The 19085-nt window shown below is 33.8% G+C and overlaps 1 protein-coding gene across 2 annotated transcripts in view; it reads left to right on the plus strand.

Annotated features, from left to right (window-relative positions):
• PIK3C3 (phosphatidylinositol 3-kinase, catalytic subunit type 3) overlaps positions 1–19085 on the plus strand; it is a 113473-nt gene that overhangs the window by 51091 nt on the left and 43297 nt on the right. For both annotated transcript variants that reach the window (XM_004683867.2, XM_004683868.2), the window contains 8 exons: positions 1161–1251; positions 2098–2165; positions 5907–6012; positions 6937–7053; positions 10637–10768; positions 14462–14590; positions 15477–15546; positions 18879–18943. In XM_004683867.2, the coding sequence (XP_004683924.1) occupies positions 1161–1251; positions 2098–2165; positions 5907–6012; positions 6937–7053; positions 10637–10768; positions 14462–14590; positions 15477–15546; positions 18879–18943 (778 nt within the window). The remainder of the gene's footprint in view (positions 1–1160; positions 1252–2097; positions 2166–5906; positions 6013–6936; positions 7054–10636; positions 10769–14461; positions 14591–15476; positions 15547–18878; positions 18944–19085) is intronic.

Here is a 19085-nt window from a genome sequence, read left to right on the forward strand (position 1 = left end):
TTAACTAACTTAACTCAGCCAGGTTAACTTTGTCAACTTGTGTAAGTCATAAATACTCTCTGTGGCCCTTGTTTCTCATCCTGAAAATGGGAATATAGCAGTACTAACTGATCTTTAAGGGTTGTCGAAAGATAAAATGAGCTGATACACATATAGCATTTAGAAAAGAGTCTGAAAAGAACTCCATATGTGTTAGATACAAATTTATTCACACAAAAATAAAATGAAGGGTATGGTGTATTATGGGACCTGATATTTTATTGAATAGTTACAGTTTTCATTGAGAAAAAGTTACAGAGTGGCCCAAAATCTTCCATCTTGTCAAAGGTAGAGTTAATCCAAAGCCCATATTTTTTCTACTTTGGCATTTTATGACTCCTGTAATCTTAAAATTTGAAGTAATAGGAACTTTTGGATGAGAAACCCAGAGCTTAATTATATAAAATGTTTGGGAAGGCCATGAGATTTGTTAATAACGGGATATAAATCAAGGATGTAGGTCTAAATTTTGCTTTATAGTTAAGATAATGTTATTTTTCATATTTTCTGTCTCATTTGAAGGTGAACTAAAAAATCAGTAAAAAAGATTTTTCTTCCCTAGGATGCTTTGTCTTTTTCTGTGTTTATGAGCCCCTATTTTCTTTAGCTGTGCATTGGCGAACTGCAGACCCCATTTTCTTTAACTGTGCATTGGCAACCTACTCGTGTTTATTTGCCTTCCCTCTTATTTATACCACCTAGAATGTTTTATTAGAAGTCTATTTAAAGATTTTATAACAGGATGGAAACTGTAACATGATTCTTTCCATATATAGCCTGTAATATGTATGATTTTTAAAAGATAAAAAAGAGATAGGGTAGTCTTGGGGCCAAACATGTTTGGGAATTGGATTAAAGTAAAATGGCTTTAAAAACAAAGCTATAGTACTTAACAAAATTTTACACATAAATTTCCAATAGGCTTTTACTCATATACTGGACAAGGGAATCTGTCTTCCAGAGCATTATATAAACCTAATGTTGTATAGAACACACTTTAGGAAGCGATGCTTCTTCGGCCAGACATAGTTTAGGTAAACTGTGATGAAAAAAATATGCAACTTCTCTTATTGCCAGACTATTTTGTACCTTAGTCACATCTTTTTTTTTTTTTTTTTCAGCTCCCAAATTATAACCAGCCCTCTTCCTCCTGTATCATCTCCGCCTCCTGCAACCAAAACTAAAGAAGGCTCAGATGGTGAAAATCTGGAAGTGAGTACAGGGTTTTTCAAATTTCCTACAGGAGCTGTCCTGCCGGATACATTTTTAATATTGGTGTTTAAAACACTGGTTTTGATTAATAAACTAGATATTGCAGCTTATTAAATAACTTGTTCCATGATGCATGTTTGTGACTTTTCATCTCAGCGAAAAGTGCCATATAATTCTCAATTCAGGGCATTTTATTGGTGCTTTGAGTATACAAATGAATTCACATGCAATGTGAAAATAAACTGGGTTTAGATATTTTATTAAAGAAACATGAACTATTTATTGTTAACATTTAGGAACATCACTGTAATCTTTGGTGTTTGTAATTACATTTTAGAAATGTATGGCTGATGTTAGGGATAATGTGCTCAAGTAGCTGTTTTTTAACTCATACAGAAAATTAAGATAAAAAAAGTCAACTGAGTTTAGAGGTGAAACACACTAGTTTGACTAATGCTGCTATGAATAGCTCATTGGAAGTATATTGCAGAATTTGATCCAGTATGTGTTGTTAGATTTCTCCTCAAAAAAGTCTAATTTGGGTGTCTCCCTGGAAGTACAAGGGGTTAAACCTTTGCACTATGATGCGATCAGCAGTCACTGCAGCACGAGTTCAATCCTTTGCCAGGAGGTGACCCATATGGCACTGCAGACCTCTCCTGTCTCTCCCACTGCTCCCCTCAGCAGTGTACTTCAGTAGATCTGTCTGCTCTGCTTCCTTTTCTGTCTCTGGTCTGTGACAAAGATATATGGTTGAAAATCGATAAGCAAATTTAGACTTTTATTTCCTCCTTGTTAATACCAGATGGTAATATCGTACATATATATTTCTTCCCTTTCTTTCAGCAAGATCTCTGTACCTTCCTGATATCAAGAGCCTGTAAAAACTCAACACTGGCTAATTATTTATACTGGTATGTGACGTTTTCTGTCTATTCTTAGAATAACAAGCCTTAGAATTATTTTTCATATGTTTGAATATAAAGGCAGTTTAAAATAAGATATGTGCAGTCATCAAAAGCATAAGTGCAGTATTTATATCAATATTGTTAAGCTAATGAAAATGCTTCATAGCATTGTTTTCTTACTTTCACTAACTTTTCTAGTATATAAGATAAAACTAGTAAGATAATGACTTTTTCTTTTTAGTTTCATGTCAGTTTGTCTTTTTTCTTTTTAGGTAATGTAAATGTGATGCTGTCTTTTAGGAATGTGTATTTTCACATGATTTACTGAAAATTTTGAAATTGTGCAAAAATAGGAAGTTAGAATTTGACATTTATAACTTGGAAAGTGAGGCAGAAACATGTTTTTGAATCTAGCAGAATCGAAACTTGAATTAGATCTATTTTTTGATACTTTTCCATACACTGATTTCTTTCACTGGCTTTCTCTTACTTGTTTCTGTAACAATTAAGTAGGGCAAGTATAAATAGCTGTATTTTACATCTGAACAAATGATTGAGTTGAAGGAAAGGATAAGCTAAGGCAGAAATACTAACTGGATTCCTGAGATAATTACTGTGAGGCCTCACTCTTTTTATCTGTCACAGGATTCTAAAGTGTAAAGAACAAGAATCTTAAGCTACAATGAGAATTATATTGATTCAATAAAAGAAAGTACTATTTAAAAATAAGTCCTGGATTAAACACTAGACAAAAGTGCTTTATCTAGTTTTTAATAGAGCAAGCAAAGGGTAAAGCCAGTTAGGTAAGGTCCAACTGGAGTCTTCCTTTGTTGCACTTTTGAGGGAATACTTTTGAAATTTCTTGGTATAGTTGATTATTTTTCACTATAGAAATTATCCCTGATCTTATTGCTTGGTTTATGGTGTTTCCTTGAAAGTTACAAATTAATACAGACCCATTCAGAAAGCTCATTGTTTTTGAAGAATAATGAGGTATTTTTCTTCCCATGAAGATATTAAATAAAAATGCTATCTTCTTTTAGAACTGAGTTTGAAAGATCTGTCATATAGCTCAAATCAAGTCTAATTACATTCTCCTATTCCTCAAACATATAGTTATTCTGGTTACTACCTCTGTAACTAAAGAAAAACTGTATCAGAGGCCTCCTTTACAAACACAGGTATCTATTACTTTTATAAACAGTGAATAATTGTTTAGCTTCAGCCTTTATGTCCTTTTTACAATGGGAAAAAAAAGACATTTTCAATAATCTTAAGTGAATCAGGCATTTTCCTCCCTCTGGAAACTGTAATTATTTTTTCCTAGTATCAGTCGTAGTGAGAAGAAAATAAGAGTTCTTGCTTTTACTTTAGTAGTTTAATATGCATAAAACTCTATAATATGCATAAAACTTTATTCCCTTCATAATGAACTTCAGTATGTCCTTGAAAATTTATTGATAGAATTTTGGATAGTTGTTAATCAGCATTTTCACTTTGAAAAGTTTACTTAGAAATTCTCATACCATCAAATAACTATTTCTTCTTAATAAAACCTCTATCTTTCTAATATTTTCCATATTCCAAACTGAATTCTTAATATATGTCTCTTCAGTGGTGCTGTGGAAAAATATTTATGAAAATGTAAGTAAATATATTAAAAGGAAATAAGAAAAAAGATGTGAGGCATGTTGCTGAGTTTTTAAGTAAGTACTTAAAACTTCCTTGGTATTTTAAAAATTAAGATGCTATATATTTTTATATAGTTTACTAAGAATTCCCTTATAGGTATTTTTATTCTTTGCAGTATTTGCAGTTTTCTCAGCCTCAGAATTTATATTTGAGAGCAATCACTGTTATAAAAAGTGTGTGTGCATGTACTGATTATATGTGTATGTCTTTTTGGATTTGACTATATAACAGATTTCATCATAAAATCTGAAATTTGTTGTGATAGTAATCTTTGATTTCTATTTGAGTTCAAGTAGGAAGAATTTTCAGAACATCCTAAAAGTAGCTGAACAGTAGGAAGCCTTAAGTGAGCATATTCAAACAAGGCAACTGTTTATGGTCAGAAAGAACACTTTGTTTTCTGCAGAGATAATAAACAAAGTGCAGCCCCAGCTCCCAGTCTTATAAGCATTCCATCAAACTTAGATTTGATTTGTGTTTTCCCACTATAACTGATTCATTGAAGCAATAGCATGTGCTGTGTCTATTCATTCCCTGAAGAGTAATTGTTTTGCCCATATTTATAGTCTGTGTATTGCATATTCAGAGGGAATACTCATGAGGGGAAAACAACTATTGATGTGGACTTCTTACTTTGGTGGACAGTACTTTTGTGTTTGTAGGGTAAAAATGTGGAAAATAATTCGAAAGAACTGGTTTAAAATGACCATTCTCTTTCTTTGAATATAAACAGAAAGTATAAAAATATTAGTCAAGTGTGGCAATTTAAATGCCTCTTACTCTAAGCGTATTCTATTAGTACAAATGTATTAAAATACAAATTTTGATTGAGCCATTTCCTTTTGGACATTTTGAATTTCCTTTTTCATTTGTTCTCTTTTACTGTGATTTAAAAAGGATTTTCTGCTAAAGCTGAATCCTCAGAGGCCTATAGTTGTGCAAACAATCCTTTTAAAATGAACAGTGTCAACCTTTTAAGCCACAGAGGGGAATTATAAGTCTCCAATCTGTGAAGTGTAGGGTATCAGGATCTATAAATCATTCCAGGTTTTTCACTTTTATTGCCACTCCAGTAATTTGAAGTTAAAAGTAAACTTTGGGTGCTTTGACATGGTCTTCTGTAACTTAAGCCCTTCCAAATTAATAAAGACTATATACCCCATAAAACAAAATTGCCAGGTAATAGCTAACTAATGTCATTTTAAAATGGGTATCTGGAAAGTTCTATCTGTATTTCTACTTGAAGATCTTAGAGTCTTTTGTAGAATATATCTTATTGCTATAGAAAGAGAATTCAGAAATGACTCATATCTACATCTTCTAATCCTTCCTAAATTTGTTCTTCATATTTGGAGTAATGCTATCATTTTTATTTTAAATGGACTTTTTTTTACATTATGATTGAGTGATTTTGAGAGGTATTTTATATTTAACCTTTATTATGAATATTAACACAGACCCTTAATGACAGGAGATAGTTGTAGTCCTTTTTTCTTTTTACTTAGTGATCACAGAAACCTGAATAGAGCATTCGTGCTGCCTATATATTGTCTGTATTACTCATTTGTAAAAGAGTTTGTTATATCAACAGGAAAAAGAAAATACAGTGAGATGATGGTGACAGTCAAGAACTTTAAAGGCTAGATTATATAGGTCTGTGTTGTCAATTTTATAGCTTAGAGCCACTATCTGTTTGATATAGGTAACGTCCTGAACTAACCAAGCTACTACACATTGTGATCTGTTGAAATTAACTCTTAACATTGTTCATAGAAAATTGCTTTCTGAAACATATTTTCAGTTTTATGCATCTGTGAATGTGTGTATCAAGGTATGAGCTCAGGTGTGTTTATTATGTCTTGTCCCACATCAAATTATTCAGGAACACTAAATTAGATAATTTTCCCTTTTATAGATGGTTATAAAGGAGTGATGCTGTTTCATTGCTCTCATTTGATTATTTTTCAAATGTGAATTAATCTTATTTTAATGGAAAGGTATATTTACAAAATGGAGTTTCATTTCACTTGTATGAATGACTTAATATATTTTAAGGTATGTGATAGTTGAATGTGAAGATCAAGATACTCAACAGAGAGATCCAAAGACCCACGAGATGTACTTGAATGTAATGAGACGCTTCAGCCAAGCATTGTTGAAGGTAACCATTTAATGTGCCGCTTGGTGAAAACAATGCATGGGCTAGGTCCAGCCTGTTGCCTGTGTTGGTATGTGTCATGAGCTAAAATACATATATTTTAAATGGTAGGGAAAAATCAAAAGACAACTATGTAATACATGAAAATTACTACAATTTAAGTGTCAGTGTTTGTGTGTAAAATTTTATTGGAACATTAATGCTTGTTTTCATATTGTTTATGTCTGTTTGTGCATTATAATAGCAGTTAGTAGTTAGAATAGAAAGTGGATAGTCACTATGACATAAGTATTTATTGTTTGACTCTTTATGCCAATTCTGTGAATAAAAAAGATTTACTTTTTTATTTTCCTCTCTGCTTTTTTTTTTTTAATCAAGGACCCTTCTTCCCAGTTACTCTTATCAATATATTTGAAAAGAATAAATAAGAAATTAGATTTACAATATTTTTTGAACTGGGGTTTATGACATATCTTGCTAGCAATTGTGTACTATATTGCTATTTCAGTACTTGACCTTTTTTTAAAAAACATTTTTTTCCTTTCTTTGAAGGGAAAAAATTGTTTCTGCACATTTCTGAAAACATCTTGGGCTCCACACAGTTACTGAATCAATGAATTTATACACTTTGGGTGAATAAATTCTATCTTGTCACATTATTTTAATGTGAGAAGAGACCCATTTTGATATACTAATGTTTGCTGCAGACTAAGATAATTTTCAACTGTGGAAGAGTTGGTGGTGTTTAAGTAAGATAGCACCACACTTCTCATTATCTGTGAATCAAGATAATTAAACTTTTCCAGTTCTACTTAATGATGAAGTTTGCAACTATTGGAAGAATAAATAAGGATTACCCATGCTATTAGTGAAACCCTGATTACTATGCTGTACAAAACTAATTTCCTTTCCTTTGATTCCTTTCAGGGTGATAAGTCTGTCAGAGTCATGCGATCTCTGCTGGCTGCACAGCAGACATTTGTGGACCGACTGGTCCATCTAATGAAGGCAGTGCAGCGTGAAAGTGGAAATCGCAAGAAAAAGGTAAACCTGTGGGTTCTGTTTTTTCTTTATGCCTAATGATGTGTCTTGGTATTATTAAACACTGGGTTTTGGTTCTGTCTCTTTGGGTGCTGTATTTTGTGACATTCTTATGTAATTAGAAAATAGGAACATTTACAAGTACTCATTATGTGTAGAAGTCTCTTATGAGTGCGTATGCATTTTTTAATTTAATTCTCACAACATCCTTATACTTTAAGTACTGCTATTATCCTAATTATGAGGAAAATTAGAGTTGGAGAGATTAAGTAATTTATCCAGTGTCTTAGCAAGTAATTTTTGGAGATGGGATTTGTATCCAGGCATTTTGAGCAAATATCTTTATCAGCAGCACTTTACTAGCTCACATTACAGAATTTTAGTATCTTAGAACATGATTGATTTGACCTGGGAAGGAACTCTGAAGATCTCTTAATCTAGAGTTCTTCTGAGAAGGTGGTGGTCCAGAGTAATTTGTCCCAGGTTACTGAGATAGGTGTTAGTAACAAGACTAACTTGAAAACAGATACAAATGTGAACTCACAATCAAAGTAACTGTTTTGTTATCTTTTTTGACTACACATTGATTTTTTTTTTCTCTCAGTGATAGGCTTCTACTTGATGATAATACAGGTGTATGTGTTTCTTCGTGGTGTGTTTCTTGAGCAATAACCTAAATGATATGAGGGAATCCCTTGATATCTTTTCCTTACTAATCCTGTGATAGGAAGGTCATTCTTAGTGTCCTTTGAATATAAAGACAGCACATTTATTGCCTTCAAGGTTTGTGAGAGGAAAGAAGGAAATGGAGAGAAGAAAAAGGTTAATTTAAGAGCTCAGAGCTCAGCGACAGAGGGTCAGCTCTAAACAGAAATGCTAGCAAAGAGATCTGCATGGAGTAATATTCACAAGGTTAGGGGGTAGGAAGTAAGCTGAAGAGAAACACATTATTTGTACCGAGTTGCTGTTTTCTTTATTGTTGATAAGAATTGTATAACTAAATCCCTGCTGCTATTCCTTCCTCTCTCCCTCTCCCTGAGAGTCCTGTCAGAAGCAGTGTAATAACAAATCCCACCAGCAGAGGGAGTGTCTTCCTGTGACTGTCAGTGTGGAACAGTATTTAAAACAACTTAGTTTTGTATGACTTGCTCCTCTCCTCATTATATACATGAACTTCTGACTATACCTCAGTTTTAGTATTCTGGAGGATGTCTGCCTATTTAGACATAACTTGGAGACCCCAAAAATAAAGTTTTGTTTTGCCATGGTGAGTGCAGCAGCACAAGCTAAGTGGCAAGGTAATCCAGGGATAGTGTCCCATGGGTACAACAAGGTATAACATTGCATTGCCATCTTTTCAGTGTAGATAATGTAACTTAAAAATAATCCTGTTGCAGAGGTTTCTGACTCTATAGAGTTTTAGTAACGGTGAATTACTGTTGATTTTTTTTTTTTAAGTTAAAACTTTCATTTTGAATATTAAGCAGCTTTTTTACTTTGGTATTCTTTAGCTGATAATATTCACTTATTCTACAAAAATGCATTGCATTTTTCTAGCTTTTGAAGCTATAACAATGAATATAAATATCTGTGCCCTTACTCACCTAACATTATTATTGGAGGATAAAATAAATAAGACAAAAGAATAGAAAGTATGCTCGGTAGAATTGACTCCTTCCTGGAGAAAAGTATAGGAGTAAAGGTGGGTAGGAAATGCTAGATTTAAGTTATCAAATAGTGTTTCAGTTCTCAATAGAGTAATGAGAGTGACCTTTCTGAGAAGCTGATGATTTGAATAACGGCCTTAAGCAACTGGGGTACAACCTGTGTAGATACTAAAAATACTATTATACAGACCATGAAGAGCAAGTTCAAGGCCCTGAAGTGGGAATGTATGTGGCATGTTTGTGAAATAAAAAGCAGCCAATGTGTTAGGAGCAAAGGGAATGTGTAGAGAGAGAGTGGTAGAAGATGAGAATAGATACTAAGAAACATGGAGTATTTTCTTTAAACCATTAGAAGGATGATAGCTTAAACATCAAGTAAGAAGGAAAACTATTTGAGGTTTTGGACAGAAGAATGACATGATCTGTAGTATTCTAGTTGTTTTTGATAAGAAACTCTTTAAGAGTCAGAAGTTGAATAGTTGAGATGAAAAACGATGGTCCAAGCCTTTGGACCACGGCTTGTGGCAGTGGAAGTGATGAGAAGTGGCTGGTTCACTTTTTTTTTTTTTTTTAAGATTTATTTGTACATACAGAACTGGGGTATAGGCCAGAGGCTCAGGGGCGGTGAGAGGCTTCACCAGAGACAGAGTGGGGAGCAGAACAGGCAGATCTACGAAGTACACTGCTGAGGGGAGCAGTGGGCGGGTCAGGAGAGGTCTGCCACGCCATGTGGTCACCTCCAGGGCAGGCGGGAATCCAACTCATGTGGAAGTGGCTTTAGCTTCTCAGTGCTGTGCTTTAACCTGCTGCACCACCAGGGAGGGCCCCGTTGCATCTTTTAATCTGCTTTTTGATTATTATTTATTAGCACATCAGTTAGAAATTGGTTATTTCAGCAAAACTTGAAATTTAAATTACTTAACATGACTTCATATTGGTATATCTGGTCATATAGCTGGTAGATTTTTTTATAAGAGATATATAGACATTCATAACAATTTCTTGTACTGTTCATCATTCAGAGGAAGATTTGGAGTACTGCTGTAAGGAAATAATTTAGTCTTGTTGAGTCTTGCAACAGAGTTCTCCCTTCTGATAACATCCAGCTTTTTAATAATATTACAGTTGAAGTGTTTTATGTTCCTGGGATTGGCAAATACATGGTGAACACATGACAAGTATTCACCCTGAACTACTCTCACAGCTTTCAAAAGAAATAGATATTTCCTTTGAAATTGATTAGAAGGGTTTTATGTAAATAGTACAGATACTGCTAGCTGAAAAAGCTGTTTTACCATGGTTCAGATTACTCACTTTCTGAAATCTTAACTCAGGACACTATGCTTGTGAACTATGATGAGATACTGGGATAAGTGTGATATGAGACAGTCAATGATCTGTAAAATGTAACATTCCTTCAAGTAAATTGAACTTACTTTTTAAGCCCAAAACATGTAGGAGATCATAACAAAATTCCTGCTTAATATTTGGTTATAAAAAATTAAAACTCAAATGAAATTATTTTCTCTTTGTGATTTCACAAGTCCTTTGAAAAAGGCAGTGAGATATACTTAAGTATATTCCTGGTTCTATCATCTTATGTTAATTTTGCACCTTCAATTAAGTCCATCTTTACTATATTCCTGATTTTCAGCTGTTGGAAAAGAAAGCTGTTGGTATTCTCTAACATTTTTGTGAAAGTGCAGTTTTTCAGTCAATGAATTACTCCTTTAAAAAACACGCTACAGTTATTGACAAGGTGACTATACCAGCTTGAGTTTCACATATACACCATCTTTAATACTATTTTGTACGCTTTGCAAATACCTTAAATAAGTTAGGCCTTTCTGTCTTTACTATTTTGTTTTATAAACAAATTTTCTAATTTAACCTAATTAATCCTTTCTGATTTGTTCTAGAATGAGAGGCTACAGGCATTGCTTGGAGACAATGAAAAGATGAATCTTGCAGATGTGGAGCTTATCCCATTGCCTTTAGAACCCCAGGTGAAAATTAGAGGTATAATTCCAGAAACAGCCACACTGTTTAAGGTATGTGATTGGAACCTAATTCTTTAAAGCTAAGACAGAGACACTGCCTTCAAAAATTATTATACTGTAGGTGATATACACAATTTCTTTTGACTTAATAAGTGCTAGCTAAAAAGGAGCCATTTATTTATCAGTTTGTTTTGATTAAAGATCTGTGTTACTCCTATGCATAGTTATATGAAATGTATAAAATATTTTTAGATCTAAGATTTGTTTTATAAACTTTAATTTATTGAATTATTGGTTTTTTTTTAAAAGATTTATTTATGTATACAAGAACTGGAGTATAGGCCAGAGGTGTGGAGGGTAAGGCTTCACCAGAGGCAGAGAAGGAAGCAGAACAGCTGGATCCACTGAAATACACTGCTGAGGGGAGTAGCAGGTGAGAAAGGAGAGGTCTGCTGTGCCATGTGGGTCATTTCCCTGGCTGGCAATCAAATTCATGCTACAGTAGCTGTGGATATCTTCATAACGCTGGGCTTTAACCCCTTGCACTTCCAGGGAGGCCCCATTGAATTATCTGTTTAAAAAAGAAAGCCACACCTTCTTTTTATTGTTAGCTTTTTTAAAAAAAAAGTGACAGGGCCCTCCGTGGTATCACAGTGGGTTAGGATGCAGTGCTGCAACCTAGCCACAGCCGCTCCAGTGTGAGTTAGCTCCCCGGCTCTGGAGGTGACCCACATGGTGCAGCAGACCTCTCCTGTCTCACATTTATGCTCCTCAGCAGTGTACTTTGTCAATTTGTCTGTTCTGCTCCCCACTCTGTCTCTGGTGAATCCTTCCACTTCCCCTGCACCCCAACTCTGTATGCATAAATCTTTTTTTAAAAAAGTTTCTTAAGGCCTCCCTGGTGTCGCAGTGGGCTAAAGCACAGCACTAAGAAGCTAAAGCCACTTCTGCATGAGTTCGATTCCCACCTGCCCCGGAGGTGACCACATGTCGTGGCAGACCTCTCCTGACCGCCCACTGCTCCCCTCAGCAGTGTACTTCGTCGATCTGCCTGTTCTGCTTCCCACTCTGTCTCTGGTGAGGCCTCTCACCGCCCCTGAGCCTCTGGCCTATACCCCAGTTCTGTATGTACAAATAAATCTTTAAAAAAAAAGTTTCTTAAAAAAGTCACATTGCAAAATTTGTATCATATATTTAGTTCAAAGTTCACATGGTTAAATATGAATTCCCACTAACCTTTTTAACATTATTCATTATTATCTGTGGTTCATCGTTATCCACTTGGTATTATAATGAAAGTTCTCTGTGAGACATGGTATTTTAGGTTTGGTGATTCTAGTATAAAAAGGGTTGAGTTGCATGGGGTTGTTACACTGCATCCAGGTAAGGGTGCTATAACAACAGCTTAAGGGTATTAAAGAGATTACGGTAAGAAATAGTTATTTAAATGGTATGGTTAAAGACAGCCCAGCCTACACAACAAAAGCATACAACAATGCTCACTCTTACTGCACATTGTGGTCTCAGGTCACTTCTGTTCTCTGAAAAACTAAATGCTTTAATTTTAAAATGTTGCTTGTAACCTGTTTCATTGGTTTTAAAAACTCAATAATGGAATATAACCTACAATTCAAAAAAATACTATTATAGGAGATAAAACACAAATATTTCTTAGTTCACGCTTATAATTACTCAATTATAAATGCAGAAAGCTACTTACAAGGCAGCGTATGTGTAATAAGTGCTGTTCCATTTGCTTCAAATTTCCAAACTAGACCAGCTTCAAATATTCTTGTTGCTGAAAGACTAACCAGGAATAGTAAATCAAAATGGTAGTTTCACCTTTTTTTAATCAGGAAGGTAAAGACTATCTAAGAGCAGAAATTGTAAGAGTGGAATGTAAGAATGTGTATCCGCTACAAATTGTTAGGTATAATCTGGACCCATTTTCTCTTTAATTACACAATACTATGATTGTGTCTTATGTACGAAAGTACATTAATAAACTAGCAAGGGACATCATTTTGAACCCAATATCTAGTCTTTTTTTTCCCCTCCAGCTCATAAAAATATGGGCATTCTAGAAAATTCTGAGTAATTGTTTAGGATTAATGATTCTAGGGCCTTCACCACACTAGGCTAGCATAGTGACTTAACTTTTGGCTCCCAAATTGCGCTTTGAGGTAATTTGTAAGCATTTTTGACTGGGATGGTAAAAGTATATTCCAAGTTTATTTAAAATTCAGAGTTTTAGTCCATAGAGATTATAAATTCTAAACTTACATTCTTTGAAGTATTTTTTTATTGAGATATAATAGACATTTAACATTTTAGGCATGCAGATAATAAAATTTCTGTATGTTGCAAAATAATCACCACAGTGTTTTTGGTCTTTGAAGCATGTTTTGATGCTTTTCCCCTAATATTTTAAAGGAAACTTTCAAACATATAGCAACCTTGGAATAACTTTACATTAAACTGTGCTCCTACCATTTTTCTTCCGTTAGTATTTCACTGTTTGTTACATGTTTCCTTATCCTTCTTTGTGATATTTTTCAGGCTGTTATTTCTCCTGGAATATGTAAAGTAAGGTTTCTGTGAACTTTTTCTTTATCAGACTAATTTCTTAATCTGTTGTCTAGTAATCTGTAGATTATTACACATTCTTCAAATTTCTATCTGAAACAAATTCTCAATGATCAAAACCAAAAGGGCATCTCTCAGAACAGTTTTGTGATCTTTTAGCTACAAAGTACTGGTCTTGGTATGATTCTCTATGTGAAGTTTTATTTCTTAATATAATTATTTGTTGATTTAGACATGTAAGTTTAATTTAATGAAAGGAATAAATCTAGGGATGTCATGTAGTTTTTATAAAAAATACAGATACTTCAGATTTCCCTTTATTTTATAAAATAAGCAGTTCAACTATAAATAGGTGAATATCTGCCATTATAACAAGTGCTCTTGACTTTTTATCTGGTACATTTTGTACTATTTCATATCACTTAAATTCAGTATGTCTGTAATATTAAACCGATGGTGAACCTATTTAGAATGTGCTGCATCAGGCATAGTGGCAAATTCTTGACTTTTATGGTTCCTTTTTTTTTTTTTAAGATTTATTTTATTTATTTATACATACAAGAGTTGGGGTATAGGCTAGAGGGCAGGGGCAGAGGTAAGAGGATTTACCAGAGACAGTGGGGAGCAGAACAGGCAGACCCACTGACATACACTGCTGAGGGGAGCAGCAGGTGGGACAGAAGTCTGCTGCACCATGTGGGTCAGCTCCCTGACTGGGGATTGTGTTCCAGTAGCTACAGATAGCTTCATAGTGCTGAAACTTAGCCCCTTGTATCTCCAGTGAGGCCAGACTTGCATGGTTTCTGATACCTTTTGGAACTCTAGAGAGTAGATGCTAGCTTTATTTTACAGATGAGAGAAAATAGGGTAAAAAACAGACATAAGATGAGCTACCTCACTTCTGTCAGAACCTGGATTCACATTTATGACTAACTTCAGAGCTTGGGCTCTTGCTGCCATGTATCTTGTATTACCTAGTCATTGTTCTCCCCAAGGTATCCTAATGCAACTTTGCAACTTGATGCAGAATCATCATTTTTTTTTTTTACATCCTTACCTGTTTATTTACCTTCCATGTCAACTTTCTTCTATATATATTAAATTAAATCTAACAAATTAATTTACATCCAGATTTGAAAACAATATTTTTATTTTCAGAGTGCTCTTATGCCTGCACAGTTATTCTTTAAGACAGAAGATGGAGGCAAATATCCAGTTATATTTAAGCACGGGGATGATTTACGCCAAGATCAACTTATTCTTCAAATCATTTCACTTATGGATAAGGTAAACTTATTTTATATGGATAGGGAACATTTTCTCATTTTAGAAAACTTCTATATGGACAGAGTCGTATTTGTGAACATTCATGTACAATCCTAGAGAATTGAACAATCTCTACTTGACCTTGAAACAAGTTTAGTTGTTTTTTACAGAGTGACATTTGTAATGATCATGCATTGTAACAGTGTATATCAATTTTTTTTTGTATCCATTTTTTTAAAGATTTATTTTAAAATTTTTATACTTACAACAACTGAGGTGTAGGCCAGAGGTGCAGGGGGTAAGCGGATTCACCAGAGACAGAGTGGGAAGAACAGGCAGATCTACTGAAATGCACTGTTGAGGAAAGCAGCAGGCATTATGCTGTGCCCTGTAGGTTAGCTTCTTGACAGGGGATTGAACTCATGGCGCAGAGGCTGGTGATAGCTTGATAGACCTGAGACTTTAACTGCTGCACCACCAGAGAGGCCCCCATTTATCCATTTATTATAAAAACTTTTTTCCCAGTTCTCTCCATATTATATTTAGTAATTTCCTTATTTTTATACTTATTTAGATTGCCTATAAAATTTAATCTCATCTCTAGCTTTTGAAGTAACTCATTTGTCCTCATCTCCTTCTGAGCTTTAAAGTAAGAACTCATAGATCAGTAGGAAGAACCCTAATGTTACTTGAAAACTATTGATAATGATTTACAATAGGATTAAAAATATGGCATATCATTATACAGTGCTTCATAAATTAATTTTAATGATAAATTAACCAATGTAATTAAATCATAAATTTGTTTCCTTTTTATATCTCTTTTATATTAAACTATAATACTTGCCTACAAAACTTTCATAATCTGCCCATTTGATTAATATATTAATTTTTTTTTAATCAAAAGCTGCTGCGGAAAGAAAATCTGGATTTGAAATTGACACCTTATAAAGTATTAGCCACTAGTACAAAGCATGGTAAGTTTACTTTATGTCATGATCATTTTTTCTAGTGTCTAATGTGTATGCTTTCTCTTTTTTAATTAAATACTTTTAAAAATCTTTAAACTTGAACTCATTTATAGCACTGAGGACCAACTGGATTACCTGCCTACCTAACATCCCTTTAAGTCAAGAGTCACCACTTAATAGTTACTCTGCACCAAAGAAGCTTTTACTATGCTCTGTTTATAAAAGCTTTCAGTTAATGATATTACTTTAGCAATTATGTGTTTGTGTGTATATACATGTGTATTCACAATATATGTTTTTGTTTGTTTGTTTTTTGAGATTAAATAGCCTCTGGAATTTTGGAGGCAGATTCACTAGGAATGCTTGCCTAATACCTTTTGAAATTCCATAGTCTTGATACTCTTAGAGCTTCTTCTTTCTGACATCTTCGAGAAATGTACACTTTTAGATTTTCTCCTTCCTCTCATCACTTTGAAATCTTTGTGATAGCTTTATTACTTTTGTCATTTTCTTCTTGGGTGATCTTTTTAACAGTGCAAATTTGTTTTTTGACTGTGCTGGCTTTCATTTTCTTTGAGGTAAACACAAAAGCCTTCACATTGCTGACAAGTCTTGGCATGATGTGACACACTGTCCTCCTCTCGTCAACCTCTCTTTTGTCATCTCCTCATTGTTTCCTAGGCTTTTGCTACAATGGCCAACTTCCATTTTCCAGTATACACTATGCTCTTTTAGCCATGTGATCTCCATATATTCTGTCATTTCCTTCAACATCCTTTGCTCCACATTTGCCTGTTTTATTATACTTCAGAGTGGCTCAAATGTCTGGTGTCCTCTACTCTCTGATGTGAATTTAGTGTCTACTACACTATTCTTTTTCATAGTACTCTTTTATTCATAGTACTTATCACAGTAAAATTGGTATATTTTAATAATAAATTTCTTGCTACATAATAAATAAACAATAAATATCTATTGTCTTTGAGGTGGGGTTTGGAGAAAGGGACAAGAGAATATAAGGATGGTGGTAGGGACAAAAATAACAAGATACAAGAATTCTCATCAATATTCATTCACACTCTTTTTAAAGACCATATAAGCAGAATGCTTGCACATCTCTTGTGGCTTCTTAGATAAGAAAGTGTCTTTTTAACATGGCAGTACTGGCTCCATGATCTTAGAATTATTAAAAGAGTTAACACAATGAGCTATTGGGTTTTCTGTAGAAAAGGACTGACAAGACAGCAGGTCTCCAAATGATTGTGTTTCCTGACAGAATGTTAGGTTGACTTTTGGGTTTTACGGTCTCATCCCAAAGAACACAATCTGTACTTCACCATGAAACAGTAAAATATAAGCGTTCAAAGACAAAGTAATTGCTTATAATTCCTTCGGCAGCTCATCCTTTACATAATGATGTTGACTTAGTTAAGAACTAACTTGACACTAGAGCTAAAGAGTATTTTGAGTTTCTTTTAAGTGTTGGCTTACTTGTTTGATATTTGTATTTTTCTCTTCTGCCTTCATCATCTATCTGTCCCTTCTGCCTGCCTTTTCCTTTCCTCCATCATTTTTTCTACTCTCCTTCTTATTGATTATAACTTTAAGGGCTTAAGGAAATGGAGCAGAACAGAAGTAAGTACAGGGTCTGTACCCAGAAGGAGATCTTAAGGATTATGAGTTGGCCTGTTCAGGTGGTCATCCAAGCCCTGAGGCATTTAGAACCTTTGTAGGAATCAAGTAGCTTTGAAGTCAGCTTCACTTTATGTATTCTGTTCAGTCCACTAAGCCAAAAATGTTTTAACAACAAGGCACATAAATTTTTCTTACCTGTTTGTGCCTAAAGGTTAGTTTTCTTGTCATGTAGAAAAAGAAGATTGTTTTACTAATCACCAAGATATTCAGAAAGCTATGCTAGCCATTACTTACTTTCACAAATTACAGGCAGTCCAATACTACTCATTCAAGGATTATTTCACTTCTGGGCTAGAAATCTTTTTGTATCCTTGATTAGTATCTTGTTATTTTAAATCAGAAGCCTTATTTTAAAAAATCATGAAAAATGAACAAAACTTGTATTTTACACAATTTATTTTCAATATCTAATCACAGATAACAAATATCTTTATAATAAGTACTTCAGGCTTTTAATGGCTCACATATATTTCCAATTAAAAGATTTTATTAGACTAGATTTTGTGTAACTGCCTAATACTCTTTATCTAACAATTTATCAGCCTTTCTTTTCATATTTTTAGTCATCATCCCTTCTACCCTTAGAGATTTTCTAGGCACACAAGGGATAGGTTGTCATGAAATTGTACTGTCTATAAAGATCATTGCCTGCCAACTGAACAAGTGAGCATTATTCTGAAATCTAGAAATGTATTATGTGTAGTTGGTAGAACAGTACTCTCTTCTAGAAATTCCACAAAATTGAAAACTAAAAACCATGACTGTTGGAGATTTGAAAGGAAATAGAAAAAGTAAATGAAAGAAATCTAAAACAAACCCCAGGTGAATGAGGAGCAGTTTGAGATATAAAACACCTAGGATAAATTTGAGAACCTAAAATATAAACTAACAAACATTTGTCAGTTTTTCCTTAATGAGGTCAATATATTGAAATAAAACATTGCATTTGAATCTGATCTCATGGGCTATATTAAAAGAAATGTCTGCTTTCCATTTCTGCTGTACTAAAACAACTTATGTTAGCAGTTATTTGTTCATTCATTCATTCATTTATGGATTCAGCAAGTCTCTATTGAATGGCTACTCTGTGTCAGACTATACCAGGCTCTTGGGATACAGCATTAGACAAGAGAGTCCCTGCTATCACGGAGTATTGTAGGGTTAGTAACCAATTAATCATGAAGTCGGTGTATAGAATTTGAAGAGTGATACACGCTTAATTTTAGACAGTAAGAGTAAAGCAGAGATTAAAAACCTTTCTAGGTGTCTCAGGATGGGTTAGGTGACAGACATTCCACAATTCTAGGTTTCTTAAAGTGATTTTAAGATTCCTGTCATAAAACAACAGAAAGAAGAAACTTTTTATAACCAGATTTAAGAAGCTTAACCTATTACTATGTTCCTTGTGTATAGTAAATATATCCTGGCCTAGAAAAACTTTGAATTACCATAATTTAATATGCCAAATTTACTCCTTGTAGTTCCTCTGATATAAGCGCCATTATAAATCTAGTATAGTATTTACACATTTCTTTGAATTTTTCCAGTTTGTAGTGTATACATTTACAAATAGTTATTCTTAGCAGAACCTTTAATTAGTTAACAATAATTGTGTATACTTTAATGTGTATATTTCTATGTAGGCTTCATGCAGTTCATCCAGTCAGTTCCTGTTGCTGAAGTTCTTGATACAGAGGGAAGCATTCAGGTATAGTATCAACTATTTTAAAGATACATACAATTTATCAATGTATTCTTCTTAAAGAAATTTTTGTCTTTATAAGCAATATATAGCATTCAAACAAAGTTTCCTTTATCACCCTTAGTACCTCCGGGTTTTGTTTTTTTTT

Source organism: Condylura cristata, unplaced genomic scaffold, assembly GCF_000260355.1.
Source record: "Condylura cristata isolate star-nosed mole 26May11 unplaced genomic scaffold, ConCri1.0 scaffold00016, whole genome shotgun sequence".
NCBI lineage: Eukaryota > Metazoa > Chordata > Mammalia > Eulipotyphla > Talpidae > Condylura > Condylura cristata.